Source organism: Aspergillus viridinutans, assembly GCF_018404265.1.
Source record: "Aspergillus viridinutans IFM 47045 DNA, scaffold_2, whole genome shotgun sequence".
Classification (NCBI taxonomy): domain Eukaryota; kingdom Fungi; phylum Ascomycota; class Eurotiomycetes; order Eurotiales; family Aspergillaceae; genus Aspergillus; species Aspergillus viridinutans.
Window position 1 is genome coordinate 670883 of NW_025091218.1, and position 26810 is coordinate 697692.

General features: G+C 45.4%; 6 protein-coding genes across 6 annotated transcripts; 4 read left to right on the forward strand and 2 right to left on the reverse strand.

Annotated features, from left to right (window-relative positions):
- Positions 1 to 201: 201 nt before the first annotated feature.
- atmA (DNA-binding protein kinase TEL1) lies at positions 202 to 9339 on the forward strand (the record flags this gene model as incomplete). The annotated part of the gene is made up of 9 exons (XM_043267081.1): positions 202 to 280; positions 330 to 372; positions 444 to 1775; positions 1831 to 2171; positions 2228 to 6683; positions 6737 to 7127; positions 7181 to 8242; positions 8304 to 9264; positions 9320 to 9339. The coding sequence occupies 9 exons, from the start codon at positions 202 to 204 to the stop codon at positions 9337 to 9339; spliced, it is 8685 nt and encodes a 2894-aa protein (XP_043123016.1).
- A 6145-nt stretch (positions 9340 to 15484) lies between these two features.
- On the forward strand, positions 15485 to 17057 carry Aspvir_003838 (gluconeogenesis factor YvcK family protein; the record flags this gene model as incomplete). The annotated part of the gene is made up of 2 exons (XM_043267082.1): positions 15485 to 15683; positions 15760 to 17057. 2 exons carry the CDS (start codon positions 15485 to 15487, stop codon positions 17055 to 17057), a joined length of 1497 nt encoding a protein of 498 aa, XP_043123017.1.
- Positions 17058 to 17362: 305 nt separating this feature from the next.
- On the reverse strand, positions 17363 to 20835 carry Aspvir_003839 (DNA-directed DNA polymerase gamma MIP1; the record flags this gene model as incomplete). Its single annotated transcript, XM_043267083.1, has 2 exons — positions 17363 to 20592; positions 20661 to 20835. 2 exons carry the CDS (start codon positions 20833 to 20835, stop codon positions 17363 to 17365), a joined length of 3405 nt encoding a protein of 1134 aa, XP_043123018.1.
- A 371-nt stretch (positions 20836 to 21206) lies between these two features.
- On the forward strand, positions 21207 to 21782 carry Aspvir_003840 (uncharacterized protein; the record flags this gene model as incomplete). Its single annotated transcript, XM_043267084.1, has 2 exons — positions 21207 to 21615; positions 21712 to 21782. 2 exons carry the CDS (start codon positions 21207 to 21209, stop codon positions 21780 to 21782), a joined length of 480 nt encoding a protein of 159 aa, XP_043123019.1.
- A 1135-nt stretch (positions 21783 to 22917) lies between these two features.
- Aspvir_003841 (putative CorA family metal ion transporter) lies at positions 22918 to 25074 on the forward strand (the record flags this gene model as incomplete). Its single annotated transcript, XM_043267085.1, has 5 exons — positions 22918 to 24577; positions 24628 to 24701; positions 24758 to 24810; positions 24867 to 24920; positions 24972 to 25074. 5 exons carry the CDS (start codon positions 22918 to 22920, stop codon positions 25072 to 25074), a joined length of 1944 nt encoding a protein of 647 aa, XP_043123020.1.
- Positions 25075 to 25246: 172 nt separating this feature from the next.
- Positions 25247 to 26486, reverse strand: Aspvir_003842 (uncharacterized protein; the record flags this gene model as incomplete). The annotated part of the gene is made up of 2 exons (XM_043267086.1): positions 25247 to 26240; positions 26299 to 26486. 2 exons carry the CDS (start codon positions 26484 to 26486, stop codon positions 25247 to 25249), a joined length of 1182 nt encoding a protein of 393 aa, XP_043123021.1.
- Between the last annotated feature and the right edge of the window lie 324 nt (positions 26487 to 26810).

The following is a 26810-nucleotide window of genomic DNA, read 5'->3' on the forward strand; positions in this document are numbered from 1 at the left end:
AGACTAGATCTACAACAATCAGACCCCAAAACAATAATAGATGATCCTCTGTCCTCGCTGACGCTGACGGTCGGTCTATATCGGTCGTCAGAATTCTCTCATCAAAAAATTATGATCAAGAGAAATTGACTCCCGCAGATGGTTTAACACCGCGCTCTAGATGCTGATTGTGTGTGAAATACGGATAGCCGCGCCATCAGGATGGCGCAGGTCACTCTTGACAGGGCCATTGCGCTTTTGTCCTCCGAGAGACTGAAAGAACGATCTGACAGCCTGGCAGGTTTGTCTACAACTGAGCCGTGTCATGGTACTATTGCTGATCCTACCAGATCTGAAACACATTCTCCAGCAGAATAAAAGGAGCTCAAAGTTGTATGTAAGATTCCCAGTCAATTTTATGAAATGGGTGTTATACATAGATTAACAGGTGGCCATCTCATCAGAACCTCACTCAATGATAAAGCTTGCCATAAGATCTTCGAGTCCCTTTTCCGATTCATCTCCGTCGAGAGATCCTTGTATAACAAAGCGAGCTCCAAGGGAGCATCCGCCTCACGGTTGTCCGCTTGTGCAACCGTCATTCGAACAGCTATCGATGTCTTTCTGCGTAATCTGAGGACAAAGTCGATTCGCGCTATAGCCGACCACATAACAGAGATTCTACAGGTTCCTGGAGAGGGTTTGTGGGAGCATCTCGGTGCGGATTATCTGAAATGCCTCACCACACTTTTACGCTACCCTCCTCACCTCGAGCATTTGGCCGTCAATGAATGGGACAAGATTCTGAACCTCTGCCTAAGAAGTATCGGCGCTCCAGAAGATGATACCCAATCAAGTGACCGCAATGGTCATTCGTCTACTTTGGATGACTTTCTGGGTGCAAGCTCACGGTCAACACCATCAAGAAGAACATCGTCTCTGGCTTTGCGGGAGAAGCAGAATGGCGACAAGAGAACTGTCGCGGAAGCAATAGTGTGTATCCAGCTACTTACAGCGACCCCGACTGCCCCTGTGCAATCAGCCGCTGAGAAGGTCCTTCGCGGGCTTGGGACTTTCCTGAAGCTTTCGCCTATCGCTGGAAGTGAACATCAGGCTGCGTTCAATAGCATAAATACAGTTGTCATGAGAGTTATTTTTGACCAGTCTGATTTCGTTCGCATGTTCCTCTTGGATTTAATTCCAGTAATTCGACATCTGTGGTCTACCAAGCTTATGGGCCTGAAAGATGAACTTCTTGTCACTATTATGCTTTGCATGATCGTCTTGACCGATGCAACTCGCAGGGAACCAACAGAGTCCCTGACTCTTTCAATCGAGAATCTATTGGACACACTGTACTCGGAATATACGAAACGTTCTGAGAAGGACATTCTGCAGATTGACGAGTTAAGTTTCGATCGAGCGAGCTCCAAGCAGATCATTGATCTCGCACTGCAACCTCGACTTGAAGTGCCCAGGTCCGAACACAACTTGACTGTCGTATGGGTCATGGCAAAATTGATGCGATTGTCAGAGGAATTGACTGTGCGGTTATCTCATCCAGCAGGCGAGATACCAAGCAAGAAGCAACGGTTGAACTCGGCGTCGGACGAAGTCTTCCGAGACTCTGTTATGTCATCGGGCAACAGGAGGGTATGTGCCCTGCAGTTGATCCCCATACTCCTCCAGAGCCCTCTCAGCATGGAGTCGAAAGTGTCACTACTTCAGCGCCTAATCCCCTGCATACTCGATGACAACAGCATCATAGCTTCGTGGACAATGGTTGCCATTTCGAGGTGAGCCTGTACAGGACCAGTTATTGATCGCATAGCTAAAGACTTGTCACCGCAGCATCGCAAGCAGCGCTGATGCAGGCTCTCCGTCTCTGAAGAAGTATTGGCAACAGGCGTGGGATCTTACGTCTCGCGCCTCTATCTCGCAACACACCTCCAGAGCCGCCTGCCATCTTATGAATAGCATTCTAAAATTCGATCTTCTGGATTATTCCGTAGTCGCAGTTACGACAAGTTCAATGCTTACAACTATGAACTTGAATGCGCCATCTAGCATTTCAGATTCATCCTTGGAGCTGTGGGCGATCATCACAAGGCTGGGCGCACAGACGAACCCAGGTTCAGTCTCGAACGCCTCGAAAGAGATTTGCTCATGGCTACGAGAAGCTTGGGCGATTGGTGCGTCTTCGCCATGTCGTCTTCACGCAGATTATTGATCGCTAACATTTTGTCAGGCACAGTAACCGATCGAATGCAAACAGCGCAGGTCGCTGCTTTTGCGCGCCCTCTAGACCTTCTCAATCTTTTTCTTGCTTGTACCAATAGACAGTTCGAGGTGCCCGCCTTACAATTTCGAGGACCGTCTGGGCTTGTTGCAAAAGGCTGGCACTTTTACCAAAGTAACCGAGAGCTTCTCAACTACCTCTTCCATGTGGATGGAATGCTGGGTTCCGCAAGCGTGCAAGGCAGAGATGATTGCATATCTCTGCAACTTGCGACTCGGCAAGACCCTAATGATGATATAGTACTCGATTTGTTGCAAGCGAAATCTGAAATGTTCTTGCAAGCCTGGCGATCGTTGTCCGACAGTAAATCGCACCATGTGACTGTCGATGTCGTTCAGATACTCGCTTCATTTTGCATAGTCGCTATACTGTACACGGAATGCATACTCGAACAATCGCACACTCAGATAAAGGACCTGCGGGGCAATATCGAGCAACTCTGGGACAGCCTTTGTTCATTTATGGGGTCTCGTGAGCTTGTGTTTGTGCAATGTTGCCTGGAGCTTCTGTGCCCCTTCCTCTCCCAAAGAAATAGGGTTGGCTTCGAGAAATCGATTGTTAATAGCAGTCTGTACAGACTTGTGTCTCCCTTGAGTCAGATCCTGGAACATCATCGACAAGACCAGAAGCGGTTGCTATCCTCTGATGCGGAAGAGCCAATGGATTTGGACGACCCGCTACTGCAGTCCAACGATTTTCTGGCGGAGAACATGTGTGTCATTAACTTGAACCGAGAATCTGTCCCTTTGTTTCATGATTCTGCCACTTTCCAACGCTCAATGACTATCCGCCTCTTAATCTTTAAAATAGCATATGGCTCTGTCGTCCAGCCCGAACAACTAGCCAGTAGTGCTCTGGTTGAGTACTTGACTGATTTTGATGAAGCTGATCTATTGTCTGCACGAGACTTCCTGCCCGGGGTTTATCGGGCATGTGCAGGATATGAACGCACCTCCCTACTAGACTTATTGGAGGACATGGGGGAGAAATGTCTGCAAACCTACCAACTTGAACGTTGCGAGAGCTCTCAAATTCTGTGCATTCACATGATGAATAGTTTCGTCAAATCATGGACGACAGGAGATGGAGATCATCTCAGCGACTCGGCTTTGGATATCTACAATTGGTTTACCGACGTCTTATTGGCAAAGGGCAGGGCTTCTTCCAGAGTATTAATGGCCTTTTCCAGACTTCTAGAGGAGATATTCAGCACCAACCCCGTGTACACAAGCGGCGAATCCAGCCCCTCGCCCAGAACAACTCTTTTCATGATCCTTCAGGAAAGTGATATCCTAACGAAGTACAACGTGGGCAACCTCGTTCCCAAATTGTTTAGACACTTCCCACTGAAAGATCACGATGCGATCTTTGATGATATTTTGGAAAGCCTTCCCCGCGATCCTGACTGGACGGAAGGTATTGCGCTCCGTTTGTTCATATTGGCAAGGTTGGCTTCAGAGTGGCATACTTTACTTCGGAGGAGCATCTATCATATGTTCGAGACGCCGGCCCAGCTTCCTCACTCTCGGTGGCACGCTGAAAAATGCATACGACATGTTGCAAGCGTCCTAGGACTCGAAGACGCACGTCAATTATTCCGCCTTTTCTCCTCCCAGATTCTCTACACCTGGACCGAAAATCAATCGGTTATGTCGATGCCCTTCAGCATATTTGGTTATGCCACCCTTGAAGATATGCTGAGCGATGTTCAAGATGAGATTGTAGGTCAAATCATGATGCGAGCCAATGAGCACGAGGCAAATGAGCTCTCAACCCGTCTGGAAACTCCTTTCATAGAGCTCCTGGCGACATCTTTCTATAAGGCAGAGGCGTATAGCATAGCGCGAGACATCAGCACTCCTCCTGGACAGAGCTCTCAACCGAAAGGGGTTGAGAATCGTTTGAAGAGGATCTTAGGCGCTGACCGTTTCGTGGATCTGGTGGAGAAGCAATTTCCGCAAGTAATTGCGACGTTCTTTGGGGCCCTAGATCAGTGCGAGCAGATCGAGAGGGCGTTCTCCAAGCGAGCCAATTTTCAAGAAGCCTTCAGTATCTTGAAATCAATCACTGTTAAGAGTTCGTCAAAGGAAGTGCTTCCACCCAATCAGCAACCTTCATTTAGAGCGCGTTATCTTCTAGATCAGCTGGAATTCCTCTGTAAACGCAGCGGCTATGAACTCGAAACGATCTGGACTCCTACACTCGCATCTTATGTCTGTCGGACACTTCTGGAATCAATTCACCCCGCGCTTGGCTCTCTTCATGCCTGCTCTGTTATTCGCCAGATCAGGATTTTGATCTGTATTACCGGCCCTGTTATGCTGAGTGATTATCCCTTCGAAATGCTCCTACATGCTCTTCGACCGTTCCTCACAGATATACATTGCTCCGAGGACGCATTGGGAATGTTTTGGTATCTCTTCGACGCTGGGAGGTCTTACTTGACTGAAAATCCTAGTTTCACGGCTGGCATCGCAGTGTCCACCTTGCTCTCTCTTCGCAAGTTCTTGACCTCTACAACAGCCACCCTGCAGGAAAGCCAATCTGTTGCAGTTCTGACAATCGTTCAGAACTTTCTTCAATGGTTCGAAGACTTCTTGAAGAGTTACGAGTCACCTCATCTAAGCGCAGAGGCGCAGGCCTTCTTTCAGCGTCTGATGGAGTCTTCGCGCAGGATCTCTGACCCAGGCAAAGAGTCGGACGGCACCGAAGAGTGTGATTTGCTTCTTGAAGTGATAAAGGACCGCAATTTTAAGACGAGTTTGCTGAGTCAGTCAATATCTGATCACATCCTGTCTTTGCTTTGTGCAAGCTTTAAGAGCCCTCCCAACTACCATCGTGACCTCGTCGAAAGAGGGCATGACGCTATTGCAAATACTGTTGCTTTGTATCAGACTCTCCAAGGCTTCAGTCCTACAAAGGAGTACCGGCTGTGGGCTGCCCGGGTAATTGGACGCAATTTCGCTGCTACTGGTATGATCAGTGATGATCTGTTGAAAGAACAGCAATCGACCCTATTTGAGCCTCGAATGGCTAAGTTAAATCTGGACATGTTCTGCCAGTCAAAAGCCAGGATATTACAGGTGCTTTGCAGTATGTTGCAGAATAGCAGTCCTCTGGAAGCCGGGCTTGTTGAACGGACCTTGCAGCTAATCCTCAGCAATCTTGCCGGCTCCCCGGGATTTGAAAATTATGGAGAGATCATAGCTCCTTCCCTACTGAAGGCACTGGTTTGGAGTCCATATCAGTGTCCATCAATACCCTTGCCGGCTTCTCAGGCTAAAAATCACGATAGCTTTGTTGGCTGGAACCCTGCTATTTCCTCTGCCCACTGGGCTCGCAGCATTGGGCTTTTCTTGACAAAAGCAGCTCCCCAAGATCCTGTTATTGGACCGCTGAAAAACATTCTGCACGCCATACCTTCATTGGCCGTCCAGGTTTTGCCATACATTCTCCATGACGTTCTACTCACGGAGGTTGAAGGCGAGGCCAATGTTAGACAAACCATTTCTGATATCTTCAAGCAAGGTCTACAGGAAGCTGATGAGCACTCCATCCCTCATGTCCGTCTCATCATCAACTGCCTTCTGTATCTTCGGAATCAACCGCGTCCTCAAGAAGCAACGATAGTAGAACGTGATGAGTGGCTTGAAATCGATTTTGCAGTGGCATCCAAGGCTGCGAATATATGCCGCTTACCCAAGACATCACTGCTGTTTCTCGAGATACAGGCCTCGCGGGTAGTGTCTGGATCTCGCCGCTCCTCTCTTGTGAAATATGGACCTCCCACTGATCTCCTTCATGACATCTTTAGAAACGTGGATGATCCGGATCTTTTTTACGGCGTCCAGCAAAGCTCGTCACTAGAGTCCGTCATGGAGACCTTGGAACATGAGAGCTCCGGGTTCAAGAATCTCCTTTTCCAGAGTGCCCAGTATGATAGCGAGATTCAGATGTCGGGAGACGCCGACGCTCATGGTCTATTAAAAGCACTCAACTCAACTAACCTGCAAGGAATTGCAAACTCATTGACCTCGACTCTTAAAGGCTCAAAAAGCTCGGTGTCCTTTGATAGCATGATGCAAGCTGCGATAGATCTGCGACAATGGGATCTACCAGTTTCACCATTAAATGCCTCTCCGTCGGCTGCGTTATTTAGAACTTTTCAAAGCCTGAACACTTCGAGATCTCTAGTCGATGTTTCGAACTCCGTCAACGAAAGCCTTCTGTCCATATTGGGCTCGCTAGGAAGCACGAGTCGCTCAGCTATGTGCTTCCGGGCGGCGATGAGAGACTTGGGAATTGTGACTGAGATAAGCGACGTCTTGAGTGCGAAGTCTCCCGAAGAGACAACTGAAGAATGGCGCAAAATCGCGGAAAGAAACTCTTGGTTGAAAACAACAAGGTAAATCCGAGCTCATCTGAATTTCGCACGAAAAAGAAGGCTAATTTCTGCAGTGTCCATGAGGTTGGAGAGATTCTAAAGTGCCACGAGGCCTTGTTCTCCTCTATTAAGACAAGGGATCATCTCAAATCCGCCGTAGGACTAAGTGACCGAGATGCACAGCTACTGGAAGTCAAGGTCATTCGCCAGTCACTTTCCATCACGAGAAGTCATGGTATACCACAGGCTTCATTGAAATCTGCAGTGCGCTTGTCTAAGCTCGCAAACGTGTGTGTGGTGCAGGGAATTAATGTCGAAGGAGCAACAAAATTTGATTTGGCCAACGTCCTATGGGACCAAGGGGAGATGGCAGCGTCGATTCGAATGCTTCAACAGCTTGACAATCAAGGTGATCTACACAAGCAGGCAATTCCAATCAGCCGCCCGGAGCTCCTTGTGACCCTTGTGAGTGGAAACACCTGCGCTTGATTTTGCTTTTTGTTTCTAATGTTTTCCAGGGCCACCATGTGGCGGAAGCACGCTTGGAGAAGCCAGAAGCTATCATTCAGGGGTACCTTGGCCCTGCAGTTAAGGAACTTAAGAACCGTTCAGAAGCCGAAGAGGCTGGTAGAGTATATCACGGCTTCGCCATCTTCTGCGATCAGCAACTGCAGAATCCCGACGGGCTGGAGGACTTTAGACGGGTCGAGCAACTACGTAACCGCAAGGAAAAGGAAGTCCTGGGTCTTGAAGAGATGATGAAGAATGCAGAGGGCAAAGAAAGGGAGGCTCTGAGGCACTACCGAACCAAGACAAAGCAGTGGTTCGATCTGGACGATCGAGAATATCAACGTCTGCGACGCAGTCGAGAGGCCTTCTTGCAACAATGCCTCGAAAACTACTTACTTTGCCTCAAAGAAAGCGACATTTATAACAATGATGCACTCCGTTTCTGTGCCTTATGGCTTGACAAATCGGACAGTGAGATTGCAAACAAAGCTGTCTCCAAGTATCTCAACCAGGTGCCGAGTCGGAAATTTGCGCCACTGATGAACCAGCTTACTTCCCGCCTCCAAGACACCTCTGACGAGTTTCAGAATATGCTCTTTGCATTGGTTTTCCGCATTTGCGTCGAGCATCCATTCCATGGCATGTACCAAATATTCGCCAGCAGCAAGTCCAAGGGTGGAAAGGACCCGTCAGCTTTGTCTCGCAATCGAGCGGCAAGCAGGCTGGTAGATTACCTGAAAAATGACAAACGGATTGGACCGACATGGGTTGCAGTGCACAACGCGAATATCAGTTACGTGCGGTTCGCGGTCGAGCGACTGGACGAGAAGGTCAAGAGTGGTGCGAAGGTGCCCTTGAAGAAACTCCCGACGGGCCAACGACTAGAACAAGACGCTTCGACACAAAAGCTGCCGCCACCTACTATGAAAATTGCCATTCGTGTTGATTGTGACTACAGTGATGTTCCTAAGCTTGTTCGATATCATCCTGAATTCACGGTTGCATCTGGGGTGAGCGCACCGAAGATTGTCACCGCCGTAGCAACGGATGGTCACAAGTATAAGCAACTAGTAAGCTTGCATTCCACCTTTTTTCCCACATTGAATCGCAAAGCTGACGATCACATTACAGTTCAAAGGAGGCAATGATGACCTACGGCAGGACGCTATCATGGAACAAGTATTCGAGCAAGTGAGCAGTCTTCTCAAGGACCATCAGGCGACGCAGCAGCGGAAGCTGGGAATTCGAACATACAAAGTCCTACCGCTGACGTCGAATGCGGGAATCATTGAATTTGTGCCGCACACCATCCCCCTGCATGACTACCTGATGCCGGCGCATCAGCGCTATTTCCCCAAGGATATGAAGCCCAATGTGTGCCGAAAACATATCAGCGACGTACAGACGCGCTCTTTTGAGCAACGGGTCAAGACATTCCGCCAGATTACGGAACATTTCCATCCGGTCATGCGGTACTTCTTCATGGAGAAGTTCAGCAGCCCGGACGATTGGTTCGGCAAGAGGCTTTCATATACTCGGAGCACTGCGGCGATTTCCATTTTGGGGCATGTGCTTGGGCTCGGCGATCGGCATGGGCATAATATTCTGTTGGACGAGAGAACCGGAGAGGTCGTTCATATTGATTTGGGAGTGGCTTTCGAGCAAGGCCGAGTCCTACCAGTCCCCGAAGTGGTTCCCTTCCGACTGACACGCGATCTGGTTGACGGTATGGGCATCACGAAGACAGAAGGTGTCTTCCGGCGATGCTGCGAGTTCACTCTCGAGGCGCTCCGACAGGAATCGTACAGCATCATGACGATCTTGGATGTGCTTCGGTATGACCCTCTGTACAGCTGGACTCTCTCTCCGCTGCGGATGAAGAGGATGCAAGATGCTCAAGAAGCCGGTGATGGTCCCCCCATGATATCAGGTGCCGCGGAAGATCAACGGTCAGCGAATGAACCCAGTGAAGCGGATCGCGCTCTGACGGTTGTGGCAAAGAAGCTGAGCAAGACTCTCAGTGTCACAGCGACTGTCAATGAACTGATTCAGCAGGCAACTGACGAAAGGAACCTTGCGGTTCTCTATTGCGGTATGTCATTGAGATTTCTCTCTACGACGATGTTGAAGGCTAACGTGATTTCCAGGCTGGGCCGCATATGCATAGGTACTCAAAATGTGTAGCAGAGCGAATTCTTCGGGTTCAAATGTTTTATAATCGTCGAGACCCCTTCCTCTTCTTCGTTGAAGCCTTTCTGTAACGAATCCACTCTATCACCAAGCTTGATGAATTTGCAGTAAATAACTACAATGCTTTCGAGGCTTCCTTGAAGCAGGCGAGGAGGATTGTGTACATAGTTAAAATAGATCACCAGCAACAGATCGCAAGTCTAGAACTTTTGCCGATGTATGGTCCTGGACTCTGAATGTAACTACCTAAGCCTGTGATGCCGCATTGAGCCATACTTTTGCGAGACCCGAAGTGGCCACTTTTCCCACTTCCGCCAGTCAGAAACCCTCAAGAATTGGTGTTTGCTCTTCCTTCAAAGAAGCGTGTTTCACCAAAGTCGAGCTTCGCAGGTACGCTCCCTATTAGACAGCGGTAGAAAACTGTCAGAAAAGCCTTGGCTTCAATTTTTCCCAAAGGGGTAAAACTACACGCACCTGCTGCTTCTTGTAGAATGAGCAGAGAGAGGTTCAGAATATGAAGATATTTCATTAATTGTTATGTGTGTAAATCTATGTTTACTATCATACAGTGGCAGGAGCTATTCTACTAAGCAAGATCATATGATCAGATCTCCACTATGCCAAGTATGGCCATATACCCCTAGATTTAATCAACAAGGTCATAGCCACTTCCTAATTAGGTAGTTAATCTATAATCATAGTATTAAGATCTGCTATTTATAGTGCTCTACTAGGCTAAGCCTAGCACCTTAAAGAATTAATTAAACTTTAGATAACTAAGTAGTTTCATTATAAGATCTATAATTATCTTATCTATTAAAAGATGCTGTAGGAAGACCTAATTCTTAACTATTATATCTCTAATCTAATAATAGTTAATATTAATATGCTTACTATGTGCATGGAATTAAGTATTATAGGCTAGGTCTATAGCAGGCTAGCTATCAGTATTTAGTAATATAGGGTGAATACTATTAAAGCTAATATCTTCTAGGAGATAGGTAAGCTAAATAGCTTCCTTTATAGTATAAATAATAGTAATATATTCTACTTCATATATAGATAAGGAGATAACTAATTAAAGCTTAAAAGCCTATAAGATAGGTCTATTACTAAATATAAAGATATATCTAGTAGTTAAATAGCATATATTAATATATCCTATATAATCTATATTAATATAGCTAGTAATAACACTAAGTTTACTCATGAGATCCCTTATATTATAAGGCTTATAGATAATTCTGATATCCAGGGTCTAATAAAAGAATCTGATAAGATAAATAAGATGTTTAAAATATAATTTATTAGGATTTATAGTATATCTAGCCAGCTTCCTAATAGTAAAGGTAGTATCTAGCCTAGTCTATAATATTAGATATATAACTAAGCTAACTCCTACTCTATATCTCTCTTTAAGTTTAAGATTATATCTAATAGGCTTATCTAATTTAACTAGCTAAGTACCCTCTTCTATAGGTATTACTATGATTTTAACTAAGTCTAGATTAAATATATTAATAAGATGTTAAAGATAAGTACACTATAAGAGCTTATATTATCTCTTTTTAATATCTAGGTCTATCTTCATGCCTAGATAATAGCTAGCTAGGCTAATAAGTAAAATATTAAATAGTTTACTAATAGTCTTATACACCCCCTTAGTAATAAACTTAGAGGGTCTAGTAATCTCTATATTATTAATATATAAGATAAGAAGTATATTATAAGTATTAAAGAAGAGGTATTTATTAATCTTAGATAGCTATAATCCTATCTTAGTAACTCCACTATAGAAGATAAGATACTAGGCATATATAGATTACTTTAATCTATATAAAGGAAGTAATAGTTAGTATATATAGCTAGACTTATTATTAAAACCTTATAGCTATTTTATATAGATAACTTTATTATTAAAGAATTTACCCTATAAGAATATAAGCTTAATATCTACCTTAATATAATAATAACCTAAGATAGCTATAAGTATAAAGAATAGGTAGATAGTAGCTAGCTTTATAGTAGGGGAAAACATCTAGTTAAAGTCTACTCTAGATATTTAGGTATAGCCTTTAGTAATCTATCTTATCTTAAATTAGATAATCTTATTATTAGTACTAATCTTAATCTTATAGACCTAATGCCCCTTAATAGCCTTATAGCTAGTAGATAGAGCCTTAAGTACCTAGGTATCTTACTTAATAAGATTATCTACTTCTACTTTTATAGTGTTCTACTAATTATCTACTTTAGGAGAGTTAATTACCTTATAGAAGGAAGAAGGCTTAATAATATTAGTATAATTATTACTAATATATATATACCTAGTAATAATATAATTCTATATATATTTTTCTATAGCCTTAGTATTAATATAATGCACCTCTTATTCTATAAGCTAAATTACTTCTAGCTAGGAATACTCTAGAAGATCCTTAACTAGCTTACTAAAGAGGCCTCTATATAGGAAGTTAGTATTCTTAGTAATACTAGGACCTGCCTCTATATATATTTATAGTGTAGGGATGCTATCCTCTAGTCTAGGTAGATTAGGTATAGTTAGATCCTAGCCTTTAATAATATCTTAATCTAAATTATTATTACTAATAACCTTATTTAGATTATGGTTAATAGATGGAATAGCTAGTAGATTAATAAATTTTCTATAATTATTATCTAGATCTCTATAGAGATCTGGATTACTTCCTTCTTTAAAAATAATATTATAGGTATATTTAACTTTATTAGTTACTAGTATCTAAATAATATATTACTTACCTAGGCTGGTGTAGCTAACTAAATAGTAGTAAATAATATATAGATTAATCTTTATAATACCCTRCTTAGATTTAATYTTATTAGTAATAGTAAGATATCTAACTAAATCTAAGATYYAYAGAGAGCTAAYATCTAGATRTTTACTAAAKTATATTTTATATAGAGTTATATTCTTACCTWAAATAGGTAAGATATTCTTAATTAGAATAACTCCCTTTATAATTTTACCCTATAGTTTATATAGAATAGTCTTATTATTAATAATAGTGCAAACCTTTATCAGAATAATATATATAAGATATTCTATAACTAGATTCTAGCTATAAATATATAGTACTATAAGTTCCTATTTAATAGATTTAGCTCTAGCCTATACTTAATTCTCTTTCTTAATAAATTCTCCTCTATTATTAGTATAGATAATCTATACCTTAATGCCTGCATACTTCTCTTCTTTAATAAAGAGCTTAATAAGCAGCATTACTTAGTATCTATATTTAAGTAATTAAATAATAACCTAGCTATTAAATTAATCTATAATAATTATCTAGTAGTAAGCTTTAGTAATATAGTTATCTAATATATTATTATAGCTACTATCTATATTAATAAAGATGCGCTCCCTATATTACTTAATAGAAGATATAGTAATATGCCCCTTATAAACTATTATATTAGCTACTATATAGGACTTATAAGTATGCTTTAGTATTAATAGTCTCTTAATATCTATTCTATTAACTATTTTAGATACACAGATGACATTAGGAATTAATAAATATATAAAGTAGTAGTACTATATTATTAAATTAACCTTATCTTTCTTTAATGTGTGAATACTAGTATAATTACTATATAATAGGTCTAAAATAAGTATATATTACTTACTTAGGATCTCTTATTTAGTCTAGATATAAGTTTTAATATTAGAATAAGATTTTATTAATTCTTACTTAGCTTACTTATAATCTTCTTACAGTATATAATCTTACTAAGAGAATAGTTAATTATTACCTCTCTTAGGGTAGTAAGGGAATATTATTAGCTATATCTTAAATAATATATCTAGCTTTATTAGTTTAACTAGCTTATTAGCTTTAATTGCAGTGTTACTTCTTATAAGGTAAAGAATATAGGTATTCTAGATAATATTACTATATCTAATAATTATTTTATCTAATAAGTAAGTAATAATAATACTATCTAATAGAAGATTAACTCCCAGACCCTTACAGCCTAATCTAATAGTATCTAAAAGGTTGACTGCCACCTCAGAGACATAGAGAATATCAGTAATAATAACTTATCTAGTATATCTATCTAGATGTGTAAGATATAAGATGATATCCCTAATAAAATTAGAATATATAATCTACCCTATCACTATCTTAATTCCCTATTTACATAGCTTCCTTAAGCTATCTATAAAGTTCATAGATATTATAATAAAGTGTTTAGTAGCTCTAGAGTTAATTATCTAATTACTAGTGCTAGCATGCAGGTATAGAGCTAGATTAATAGTAATAATTATTATCTATATATCTTTAATATCTTATTTAACTAATTAGGAGGTAAGGATGCTATTATTATTAATTAAATTATTATTATTAGTAGGGGTAAGGACTCTGTTATTATTATTATTAATAGTATAGAAGGTAAGCATTATTTCTTTAAGTATTAAGGTAGTTAAATATTAGCTATTAGATATCTTATTATCTATATCTATTATATAAGTATAATTATAATTATTAGATTAATTAGATAAAGACTTCTTATTAGGCTTCTTATCTAGATTTAACTCCTAGTAGTTAGGCTTCTTATAGCCTATTTTATTATAATAGTAATACTTCTAGTTCTTCCTAGTTTCCTAGGGAACCTTACTATTAGAATCTTTCTAGTTATTTAAATTAGAATTAGACTAATTTAATTAATTTAATTAGTTTAATTTATCTTTAGAATTACTACTCTTCTAAGCTAGCTTCTTCCCTTTCTATACTTTTATAATATTTATAGATAATATATTAAACTTTATATGCATCTCCTCTTAGATTAGAATCTATATAATACTATTAAATATAGTGGTTTTCTTATTATAGTAACTATTAAGATAAGATATAAGGAATGTCTCCTATATCTTATTAAGATTATAGAGTAAGAATTAGATCTTAGTAAATTTAGGAAGCTGCTTACCTTCCTTAAGATTATAATTAAATTTATTAAGTATAAGAGATAGCTTTAATATATAATCTTAGATTCTATTATAGCTATTATATACTATATTAATAGCTGTCTGCAGCCTCTTAAAGGACTAGATATCTGCTATTATATTATATTTTTTATTAAGATAATCCTAAATAGCTTTAGATAATTCTAAATTAATTACTTTATATCTAATAGTATAAGAGAGAGTAGAATAGATAGTACTATAAGCCTTATTATCTATTTTCTTCTAATCTTAAATTACCTTTTTAATTCTCTCTTACTGCTTATTAAGCTTAGCTTTATCTAATAATCTAGTATAATAGCCTACTTCTTGCAGCTCTAGCTTCTTATAAGTTCTATTAATAGTCTACTAGACCCCCTAGCTATACAGGTAAGTCTTTATAGCTTTAGACTATATCTAGTAGGAATCTGTATCTATAAGTAATAGTAGCTTATTAAGATCTACTTAAGGCATCTTAAAGGAAGGTTTTTTAATAAAAGAATGAGGTTTTAGATATATCTAAGGGTAACTGCCAGGTTTCTGCACCTGTAAGGATTCTTAAATATAATAAACACTATGCAGGCAAGCCAAGGCCTATAGAATATAATAAATACTATGCAGGGCCCCATTAATAAAGGTAATAAAAGGACTATCTCTATCTTAGGTAGAATATCTAGCCTATTTAGTTTTAGGCAGAATATCACCCAAAAGAGGTAAAAGTAGTAAAATAGCTTAAGGAAAGAACTTAGGAATGATTCCCCAGAGCTCTCTAAGAGGCTCCAGGCTCATAACCTATAGAATAAGCAGAGAGAGGTTCAGAATATAAAGATATTTCATTAATTATTATATGTGTAAATCTATGTTTACTATTGTATAGTGGCAGGAGCTATTCTACTAAGCAAGATCACATGATCAGATCTCCGCCATGCCGAGTATGGCCACACTTCTTTTACCCAATATGGCAAGTGTCATCGTGATTTTGTCTGAGATTAAAAATAGCACGACTCCAAACTATACGTTCGCGACAGACATATAACTGTGGCATCACGGCCTCAGCCTCTTGGGAGCTCATTTAACTCCTGTATTTCTCGGGTTCTGCGTATGTCAGCGGTGCTTTTCGACATAGGCTCAAGTCAACATGTCAACCGCCTCTGCCAACAGGGGCATTGTGGTCTTCTCGGGAGGAAGCGCTGCCAACAATCTCGTCGATGTCTTCAGCAGGATACGTGAGAGTAAGGATTGCTTGTTAAGCTACATCATCCCCATCAGCGACAATGGGGGTTCCTCCTCTGAGCTGATCCGAATATTTGGCGGTCCTGGCATCGGTGATGTGAGAAGTAAGACTCATACCTCTTCAAGAAAGATAGCTAGCTTTATGGCGATCTCCAGTCCTGTTGCTAACAGTGCATACAGGTAGACTGGTCCGTCTGATCCCTGACTCGCCTCCGAATTCAGAACGGGCAGCGATCAAGACCCTGTTCAACCACCGGCTCCCTTCGGACGCTGTCGCGGCCCACGGAGCATGGCAGTCCATCGTAGACGGTACTTCCGAGCTCTGGAAAACCATTACGCCTGCCAAGAAAGAGCTGATACGCTCGTTCTTCAACTTGCTGAACCTGGAGATCCTCAAGCGGGCACGACCGCCCTCGTCGACCTTTGACTTCACCTCGGCCAGCGTCGGCAATCTCTTCCTCACCGGCGCACGACTGTTCAGCGGCAGCTTCGAGAGCGCCATCTACCTCCTAGGAAGCATCTGCGGCGTCCAATCCGACCTGGTCCGCGTCATCCCAGCCATTAACACCAACTTCTCCCACCACATCTCCGCCTCCCTCGCCGACGGCACCGTCATCGTCGGCCAGAACAGCATCTCCCACCCAAGCGAGGCAACCGCCCTCCAGCCCAGACCGGGCTCCAGACGACCCAGCCTCCTCCTCGCCGACGGCGTCTCCGACCTCGAGGACACAGAACCCTCCGACGCCTCGGACGCCGCCTCCTACGAGGGCGACCACCTCCCCGGCTCCCTCCCCACCCTCCGCAACAAAAACATCCAGTTCAGCAAATCAGCCAACGAGGACCTCCCCGCCCGCATCACCCGCATCTGGTACATAAACCCCTACGGCCAGGAGATCCGGCCCCCGGCCAACCCGCGCGTCCTCGAGTCCCTCCGCGACTCCCAGGCCATCATCTACAGCATCGGCTCCCTCTACACATCACTCGTCCCCTCCCTCATCCTCCGCGGCGTCGGCCAAGCCATCGCCACCAGCCCGGCCCGCCACAAAATCCTCATTCTCAATGGCTCCCTAGACAGGGAAACAGGCCCGCCCTCGCAGCCCTTCACGGCAGTCGATTTCGTCGAGGCAATCACCCGCGCAGGAGAGGAAAGCCGTGGTCGGCCTGCCCACTTACCCTCTCCCCCGTATTCCTCCTACGTCACGCATCTCCTGCATCTCGATGGGCCGGGAACGCCCCAGGTCGACCGCGAGCGCCTGGCGGAAATGGGCATCGAGACGCTCCGTTTATACGGTCGGAAGATTACGGCGCCGGGGCCGGACGGTGAGGAGGTTGCCTTGGGGATGAAGTATGATCCTACTGCCCTTGTGCAGGCACTGGAGGTGGTCCTGGGCCGTAAAGGGGATGCCATGCTTCGCGGAGATGGGTTAAGTAGGAGAAATACATTAGATCCTGGGAGAAGAAGGGCAGAGGAAAGATAATAGATAGAGCAATGTATTATAATGATCTGGTTCGACTTTGCTGTTTCAATATCATTCGGATTAGTAGCATCGAAGAGGAGTATTTACAGATCGCTGTATACAACAGAAATAATCGCCCAGCCCCCGTTGGTAGAATACAGCAAGCCCAAACGTACCATCTCGACCAGCCACTGCAACGCCATACCAATGCTTTTACAGAACGTTCGTCAGATGATACAACACAATAGAGAAGTTACATGATTAATGCATGAAAAGGAATACATGGTCGTGGGGAATGAAAGGAAAGTGAAGGACGGATCGTCAGACTAAGGCCGGGCGGCCGGCCTGGGTTTCCATGTCTGGCGGTTCATATTGAAATGGGGATGCCTGCTCCCCTGTGGTATATACCGGAAGTCACGGTAGAGTCCAGAATCAATGTCCATTAAGACCGCTTTTTGAGGCTCCGCCGAAGGGAAGTTAGTCGATTTGGCACCGTTCCGAACAGAGCGTGTGTTTGAAGCAGTGCCAGACTTGGCCTTCGTCACCTCCTTGATAATTTCTCGAAGCTCTTTGTCGTCTTTGGTAATCTGAGCTTTGATGAAAGCAGGATTATTGGTGGCTTGAAGCGACGCCATCACAGACTCCCGTGGCGTGTAAGTGTACTTCTGAGGCGTAGGAGGCGAAACCGGGACTATTGAAGGATCCAAATACGCTTCTTGGTCCTTATCCAATAGTCGACTAATGTCCAAGCTTTCTCCGTGAGGGATCTTGTGCGGATGAGAAGGAGTTACGCAGTCCATGTCCACCTCTTTACGCAGAACGTGATCGATATCGACGCCCGAAAAGTAGGCACAAGATTGAGGAAGATCGTCGATGCCAACTTGTTGCGAAAACATGGCGCGGGTCCAAACATTGGCGACCTGTAGGGCCATAGCAGCTCGATACTTGTCCTCTTCCTTGACAAGGTACCGTATTTCGTCGTGGACGGTGATTGCGAGTCGAGCATCTATGTTAAATCGTCGGATAAGATAATCCATGGATATTATCAAAAGGTGGAGATAATCAACTCCAGATGACTGGATTGCCCAGTTAATTCGAGACGTCATGAAACTGCCCTTGTTGATGAAGCGCCGCATGAGTGCCTCAGTAATCCCAGCGCCGAGCGCAGGCGTACGCGGTCTTTCTTGCTCGGCGAATTCCTCCAGTTTGTTGAAGACAAAGGATTCAGTACCTCCGCGCCAGAAAGGGTTCTCACTCAGAATACGACGAGTTGTGCGGGTGCCCTTGGTCTCTCTGTAGAGATTGGTTGCAACTTCTTGGGTCTCCTTCTCGGACATGGATGGATTGAACTGGCGAAGCAGTGTGGCAGCGAACTTGACCCCAGCACCGTAAATGCGCCCATAGTTAAAAACCTTGGCGTCATTACGTGAAATACCCAAGATCTGGGCTGTGCGCGAATGCATATCAGTCCCAGCAGCCTTGGAACCTTCTAAAGTCATGAATCCAATGGCATTGCCCCCATGTAGTTGGAATTGAGCGTCCCCGACAAGACTGGCAATCCACAATTCCTGGGAGTCAACATCTGCACCAACGAACACATAGCCTGGTGGAGCTTTGATCATGGCCTTGAGTTCAGAACCCACGCGGTTTGCCTTGGCGTTGCTGGCTGTTAGCCAAGTATTCTCCACTGCTCGCCGGGTGATCGTGCCCATAGGTATGATTTGAGGGAGAATAAATCCTAGTCGGTTTGACTTTTCACCTGTAGACCCGGACTGCTTGACTTGATCATCGTAGACAACTATTTGGCCCATGATTCTGTCACGGGCGCTGATCCAATATGAGCAGGAGGCATTCATTTCTAGAGCTTCTTTGGCGAGAGCGTATTGCGATGAAAGCGTTCCCCGCTCAAAGTATTGCAGATAGCCCTTGGCCAAGGGGTTGACGCAACGTGCCTGTGGGCCATCCTTATGAGGGAGTTTGAAGTACACGTGTTTCCTATCGTCGCGCAACTCCAAGTTCTTTTCTTCACTCATATCACAGAGGACCACAGGCTGATTTTCGAATTTTTTGACCTGGTCTCTCGGGACTTTGAACGTCCATCCGAATTTATCGGACCATATCAGAGGGTAACCGTCCCATGACAGCTTTAATAATATAGGGGCAATCCGGGTGCGCACAGTCAGGTTGATATCCGCTGTATTCTTAGGAAATAGATCTTTGTACCATTGTGGCATGCCCGGTTTCTTCTGTCTGGCTGCGGGTCGCGGAGGATCACCCTTCTTCTTGCCCTTGACCATTTTGATTTCTTGGCCAGACCAGTCCAGCTGTCGCAACCAAGGGTCATTCGTGTAGATATCCGGGCTCTCTTTGACCTTGAGAGCTTCGTCGCACAGTTCAACTAGCCTCCGTTGCACATCGTTGACTCGTTGATGATATGTTGCTTCCGCGTTCGTAATATACTCTTTCCACGTTTCGTTGACGGGCAATATAACCGAGGAAAGATGTCGGAGAGCTCCGAAGCTGACAGGATGAGGACAGACCTCAAGGAAGTTGGGAAACACCTTCTTGTACACGCGATGGGTGATGGCGACGTCTGCGGCACAGTAATCCAGCAATTCTTCCAGCTTTCCCAGGATCTGCTGCCTGTTCAGTTCGCCAAAATGGTCTCTTTGCGACTTGTCAATTGTAACATCGCAATGAAACTTGGCTACGTCGCGCAACGAATTCACCGAACTCCTTCCTACCCACAATTCCTCCTCTTCTTCGCTCAGCATTTTGCTTTCGAGCAACGCAGCCAGCTCGACGGAGTTTCCCTCATTTGCAATCTTGTCTCTCATATCCTTATTCTTCTTATGACGCATCCATGTTGGTCTCTGCTGCGAGCACATCCCGTTGACGGCGACGTGGAGTGACATAGTATCAAGGAAGAAGTTGCGAGTCTGCTCCATTCCATACTCCTCGAGGACGCGCGCGCGGTCATACCCGATGTTGTGTCCAACGACAATCCGCGGTTGCTTTATATCACCCAAAGGTATGAGTTGAACTTCATTCTCCGACTCACCGAGCAGCCAGGGCGAAAGCCATGCATACCAGGCTGTAGGGCTCACGGCGCAAGCCATAACAGCAAAGGAGTGTTCTTTGTACATGACCTCGGTATCAAAGGTGAGCATCGACTCATTTGGTGCGTCCACAGGCTCCCAAGAGCCGTCAGAGTTATATTTGGTCCATCCGCTCCGCTTGACCCATTCGCGCGGCTTTTGAGGCGAGTTGACAGTTGTATAGCTTTTCGCGTATGTTAAGTAGGGCTCGGACGCGTCCATTCCCAGTTTGAAGAAGTGCTCGTCCATGGTTTGTCCCTGGAGGGCGGGCATGTCGAATGCGATAGGTTCCGCAGCATCCTGAGACTTTCCTAGCAGATCGTGTCTAGAAAGGTGATCCTTGGACAGTGCAACTAGGACCGGATCTGGCGATCTTGCTTGATTCGGAAATATTTGAGAATAGACATGGTCGCTCAGCTGTTGAACTCCAATCTCATTGAACCTAGGCAATGCAGGGACTGCAAGATTAGTACATGTTTTTGCCTCTTTTCTCTACTTGCGCCGGCCAGAATGAGGATAGAAGTACCTGAAAGCGATCGACGGCGTGGTGTTTCAACACCATTTCCCGACGAAGGCTCCGAAATGAACGATCTAACCAGCAGTAGCAGAGGTCGCTGCCGGGTGAAGCGTGGCGAGCGCAACCTCTGGGAGCAAGGACGTAGAACATCCCTGCAACGGGGAGTTGCACTATTTAAAAGCATTCTAGATCATAAAATGTCGGCCAAAATTACCCCCATGACATGGTATAAGGGTCGCGCAGCCAATGCTGCGTAGAAATAGCGTGTCTAGAGAGACGTCGTTTCAAGATGAGCCGGTACTGGTACACAATTCCACAGAGATTCCAGACTTTCCTATCGCGGAAAGCCCGTCGTCATGCGTGTCGGAGATCGGAATTAGAGATGATCCATCAAACATTCACCGCCTGCCCTTATAGCTACGTCGTTATCATCATGTGACGTTGTCCGATAAGCCTGTCGGCAGTTCATCGCCCCTCCAAAGTAGTCTTCCAAAGTAATCTTCCTTGTGAACTGGCAAGAAATTATAAGCGTTCGTTAGCGATTCCCACTCCTCTATGGCTTCACTCGTGAGGAGTATCTCCCATGCTCGTCGGAGTCCTTCCACCAGTTCCTTTTCCGTCGAGCCTTCCGATCGAGACCAGCCTGCGCGAAAGCGCCGCCGTGTGAGCGATGTCGAGACAGCAGGCGTTGGGGAATCAGCAGATCATTCGGACACTTCAACTGCTTCCTCCATCTCCACATCTAATCCGGTAGCTCACGACAGAGACGTTGAACCCATCGAACAGATTGATTTGACAGAAGTGGAGGGCTCGGCTGCGCTTGCAAAAGCGTTGGCAAAGCAGCGAGAAGATGCTGTTAGGGCACAAGAATCTTTGCATCAAGGGACTGGCCGTTCTATTCTGACATCATATAAATGCCCTGTGTGTATGGATACCCCAGTCGATGCCACCAGCACTGTATGCGGTATGTAATCTCCAGTGTGTAACACAAGGGACCCATATTGACGGATTCAGGGCATCTCTTCTGTCACAAATGCATAATGGATACACTGAAATTTAGCGAAGAGCAGCGGTCAGACGCATCAGGAAAAGGCCCTCGCGGCACTTGTCCTGTATGTCGAAAGCCTTTAGCACGAACAGATGCACCAGTACCGAGAAGGAATTTAGTTCCACTGCAACTGAAACTCGTTACAAAACGGAGAAACCAGGCGACAACGGAAGGCACATAACAATCACCGAGGCTCGAGTTATTCATGAGGATTAAGGGCCGGCGTAGGGATTAGACTAGTGCTTTTGAGCGGGCCAGATTGCATTGTGATGAGCGATTACGTTTAGCAGGCGTTATGGCATATTTTGGATCATTTCCCTTTCTAGGACATCTTGATCGATGGGCCTTTACTGACAACTGGACATAATAGAACTTTAATAGCCTGTGTGCTCCATTGACCGAGCAGAGTGTGATGGCCGCGAGCTTGATTCTCATGGACTGACGACCTGCCAATTCGATGACTTATTTCCATGTCTGTTCCTGAATCTTGTTCCATACGGTGTATCCTCGTAGAGTGGTGAAAATCATCGACTATCAAATTCAGGAAAGGATTGACATTCCTCTGTTCAGGATGACGTATTAACAGAGACTACTGTAGCCATCCTGTTCCGTATGAACATGGAACAAGCCAGTTAAGCATCAGGGGTATAAACTAGGCCTGCCTTCTAATTTCTCTTTCTTCTGTTACTGAGAAAATCAGCCTCAGTTAACTAGGTAGATATGTGCTGATGCAGCTCCAATCATTTACCAGTTGCCAAGAGGTGTCGCAGTCTGTCACCTAACCACACCGCATCCGTGGACGAGACGAGACGGCCGACCTGAATGAGATTGCGAACTCCGCAATTATCGAACCCCAAGGAACACTTCCTATATATTCAACTTACTTGTGCAATTGTTAGTTTTGACTAGAGCTTCTTTGCTTTGCATCCACAGAAGCAGATCCAAGCGCATTCAACAAAGTCAAAATCCCGCGATGAACTCTTCCTTTGGGCCCTCCTGCATCTTGATGAGGTGCTCACAGTTTCTTATTGCTCTGACCTTGAACAGGAAGCTACTTCCATAATATCTTCAAAATCATTTTCCTTAGATTGTGCGCTTCACTTCTATACCCTTGCACGATCACTCGCCAAATCAATGCTTGTCCAGCTTCATGCGACAAGGATGTTCTGAGTCGAATGCCTCTAGCTCGTGCACAAACCATCATAATTGTTCATCACCATGAGCATTCACTCACTCGATCATGCGCGGACCATTGAGCTGCCACCTGTCGCTCTCGATGAAAGAGACATCGAGGCAAATCCCCGGGCATCTAACGCACCGCCATCACCCTTTTCCACGCCCGCCAAGGGAGCGGCTCCTCGTTCGCCTGAAACATTCACTACTGCGGCTCGAATCACATCGCAGGATACGGTCAAACATCGCGTGCGACGCTCCAACACAGCCCGCTCTTATCATCCCGACAGCGTTGCTCATGACCCCAATTGGCAACCGGGAACAGAGCCAGGCATTGACCCGAACAAACCACCTCCCCCCTATGGCGCCGATTGGGCACCTCATATACCTGCTGAATTACACAGAAGGTGCGAGATAATCGTGGTGGACTTTTCGCAACATGAAATGCGGCAGTACGAGCTGGACAATGACACACTGGAAGCGTTCCTCGACCGGGAAAGGGAGCCTTGGGTCCAATGCAGGTGGATCAATGTCAATGGGCTGAGCTGGGATGTCATCAGGATTTTGGGAAAGCATAAGGGTCTCCACAGACTTGCCATTGAGGACATGATCAACACGACAAACCGTACGAAGGCGGACTGGTATTCGGATCATGCTTATATCGTGCTTACCTTGCAGAAGCTGGTAAAGCTCAGGGAGGATTCTAGCAGTGACTCTGAAGAGGAAGAAGAAGACGGGCGAAGCTCATTCGCACGCGACCGCAGAAGTTCGACATCAAGTGGGAAGACCCATTCACTGAAGCGGCCAACCAAAAGATCTCTCATTGTGGCCGCATTGAAGGATCTCTTCACATTTCGGTCATCGAAGGAGACAGACGACAGATATGCTAGTGGGGCGAGCGTTCGCCCTTCGTCGGGGAGAGCCTCGCCGAAAACCCAGGCCAATCTGGGTGACAGTGTCAGCGCAGGGCTCACGGCGCGCAGCATTCAGCGCTTCCGCGGGGGCCCGAACGAGGACAGGATCGCGTTCATGGAACGCCATGCCGTTCTAGCATCGAAGGGTCTGAGTGTCACACTCGAACAGGTTTCGCTATTCTTGCATGCAGATAATACGGTCACCTCCTTCTTCGAGACGAGTGCCGACGACATTGAGGCGCCTATTGTTCGTCGTCTTAGTTCACCAGAGACGATTTTGCGCCAGTCCTGCGATGCCAGCATGCTCTTGCAGGCGATATTAGACGCCATAATTGACTTGGCTATTCCAGTGACGAGTGCGTATCAAGACGCAATCGGTGACCTGGAACTCGAAGTCCTCACAGACCCCGACGTGGATCAATCCAAAAGCTTGTATATACTAACATCTGAGATTGCTGTTTTGCGAAGCTCTATGCAGCCGATTGTGACGGTCATAAACGCGCTCCGTGACCATCGCTCAGAGCCCGTTAGTACCCCTGGCTTCGGCCTCAAGCAACTCGGCACCGCAACGCCACTCTCAGTGTCAGGTTTCAACTTCTCAGACGCTCAGCCCCAGGTTGGGGTAGCCACGCCGAATCTCAAGAGCTTGGGTGGATCAAGTGTCTCCATCAGCCACATGTGTCATACGTACCTAGGGGATGCGCTGGACCATTGTATAACCATTGTGGAGACATACGACCAAATGAGACGTGCTGCTGATAACATGATCGATCTGATATTCAACACGATCGGTAATGTCCCTGCGAGGACGAGTTGAGCTTCGTGTGCTGACTGCTTGCAGGAGCCTACCAGAACGAAAGCATGAAGCAGCTGACCCTTGTGACATGCTTCTATCTGCCATTGACATTCTTGACTGTTCGTCAAATCTTGCACCTGTTTGAGGAAGACACTGTGTACTAACTGCAAGCTAGGGTTACTTTGGGATGAACTTTGAGCACTTCGCTGCAATCCAGCATAGTGATTCGTACGTTTCGTTCAGTTCCGTCAGTCTCAAGGCATACTAACTTCTCCTCTTAACAGTTATTTCTGGATGATTGCGGTTCCTTTCGTCTTCGCAACGACTATTTTTCTGATGTAAGTGACCTCCGTCCTCGGGACAGAAATAGTGCTAATACTTTGAAACAGGCGTGACAAGATTCAGCGCTACGCGGTGCTGCTCGCCCAGCGGCGATTGATCACCAGCTCGAGGAAGCAGAGACGGGAACGAAAGGCCATGAAACGAGCTTGAGATTATACCCTGCAATAGGGATAGAGTATATATGGAGACTTTTGTCTGGTCCTTGATGGGCTGATACAATCTATAGTACATACAAGACTATATACACGGTGAAAATAATATTTTTTGTTTATATTCGTACACGAATTGTACAAACAGGCCCTCGCCATGAGAGGCACCCATATTAGAGAGACTTCCGGTTAAACGCCAAGTAAGCCTTCCAGGGCAGCCTCCAGTCAGACCTAAGCAGCTCCGGCCGGAAGATATCAAAATCGACTCTCTCCAACCTATCCAGCCATAGCCGCGTGCTCACCGCAGGCATGAAAACACCAAAGGCCCGATTGACCTCGTCCAAAGGAGACTCGTCCCGTTGGCCCCTGCCCGCGAGGTACTCATGCCCCTCCTCACCCGCATGCTCAAAGTCATGCCCTACATCCTGACCAGCGCGGAGATTGCTCAGCATCTGCTGCACGGTAATCAGATGATCGCTAGCCCGGGTCGCAACAGTGAAGACGGCATCACGTAGTCCAGGTGCCTCGGCGCCCATCCGGAAGACATCTTCCTCTTTCACGCCCGCCTGCGCCATAACGTCCAGCGGCAGCATGACTGCGCCTTGCTTGGCTCCTCCGAAGTTGCCCGAGGCAGTCTGCGTGGGCGACTGGGCTTGAGGAGGTGGGAACGCAACCAACGGCAGGCCGCGGAGGACAGCGGCGATACCGGCTGCTTTCCCGATGTGCGATGCAACGTGGTCGGCGGTGATGGACGTCATGGGCAGCGAGGACAGAGTCAGGTAGAGCAGGGTCGAGTAGGTGTTTTCTGCGTAGGTTTCCAGCGCGGCGATGGTGGGGTACGGGTCGTTTGTGAGGGTTTGCTCGCGCGCGTTGATCATCTTGTTCAGCCAGGCTTTGCTGACGCGGGTTTGGCCTTGTGTGCGCTCGTTGAGGTCTGATATTGCGGACGCTAAGAGGATGGCGATGGGTTCCTTTGGGGGTGAGCCGGCGAGGATCTTGGTGACGGCGTCGCGCCAGAATTGCAGTCGCATCAACCCAATTGTGTAAGAGGAGGTGGTCTCGGGGATCATGGAGAGGGTGACATTGAGGGCTCGGATGGCGAGATAGAATGTTTGCGATTTCTGCGGGATGAACGTGCTGAGGGTGTAGGAGGGCCGGTCATATTTCCTATACGTTGCGTGTGAGTTTTGTTTCGCCTCGAGAAAGAAGAAAGTGGCTCTCGTACAAAAGGAGATCCGAGCAGTATTTCCGCGCAGCTTGGACTTCTGCTTCAGCTGCACCGGAGACCGGACTGGCGGCAGGTGCTGATCGAGTGAGATGCCTTCGTTGCCGTGGTTGTGCTCTAATCTGTGAAATGCGGCATGATCGTGTCCCGGCACGACATGCACGGGCAATTTCCTCTAGCAATGACATTTTATAAGAGGGTTTTCAAGCCAAGGTGTTTCTGCTTCAGACGATTGCTGGCATGCACATTGTTGGGTCTTTTAGATATCTGTCAGCAGACCAAAATCTCAATGATGCAGTAGACCACTGAGCTCCCAACATACCGAGCAAAGGGAAAATAATCTATATGGATGAATTGCTGGTAGTACCGACGAAAATGTGACAATTGATGCCGCCTATAAATTTATTAAAGAATGACGTCGGCCCGAAGTGTAGCGGGCATCGCGTCTTTCTCGGTCTCGGCGCGTCTCCCGTCCATTAATGATCAGGCGCATCAGTTTTGATGGCTTTTCC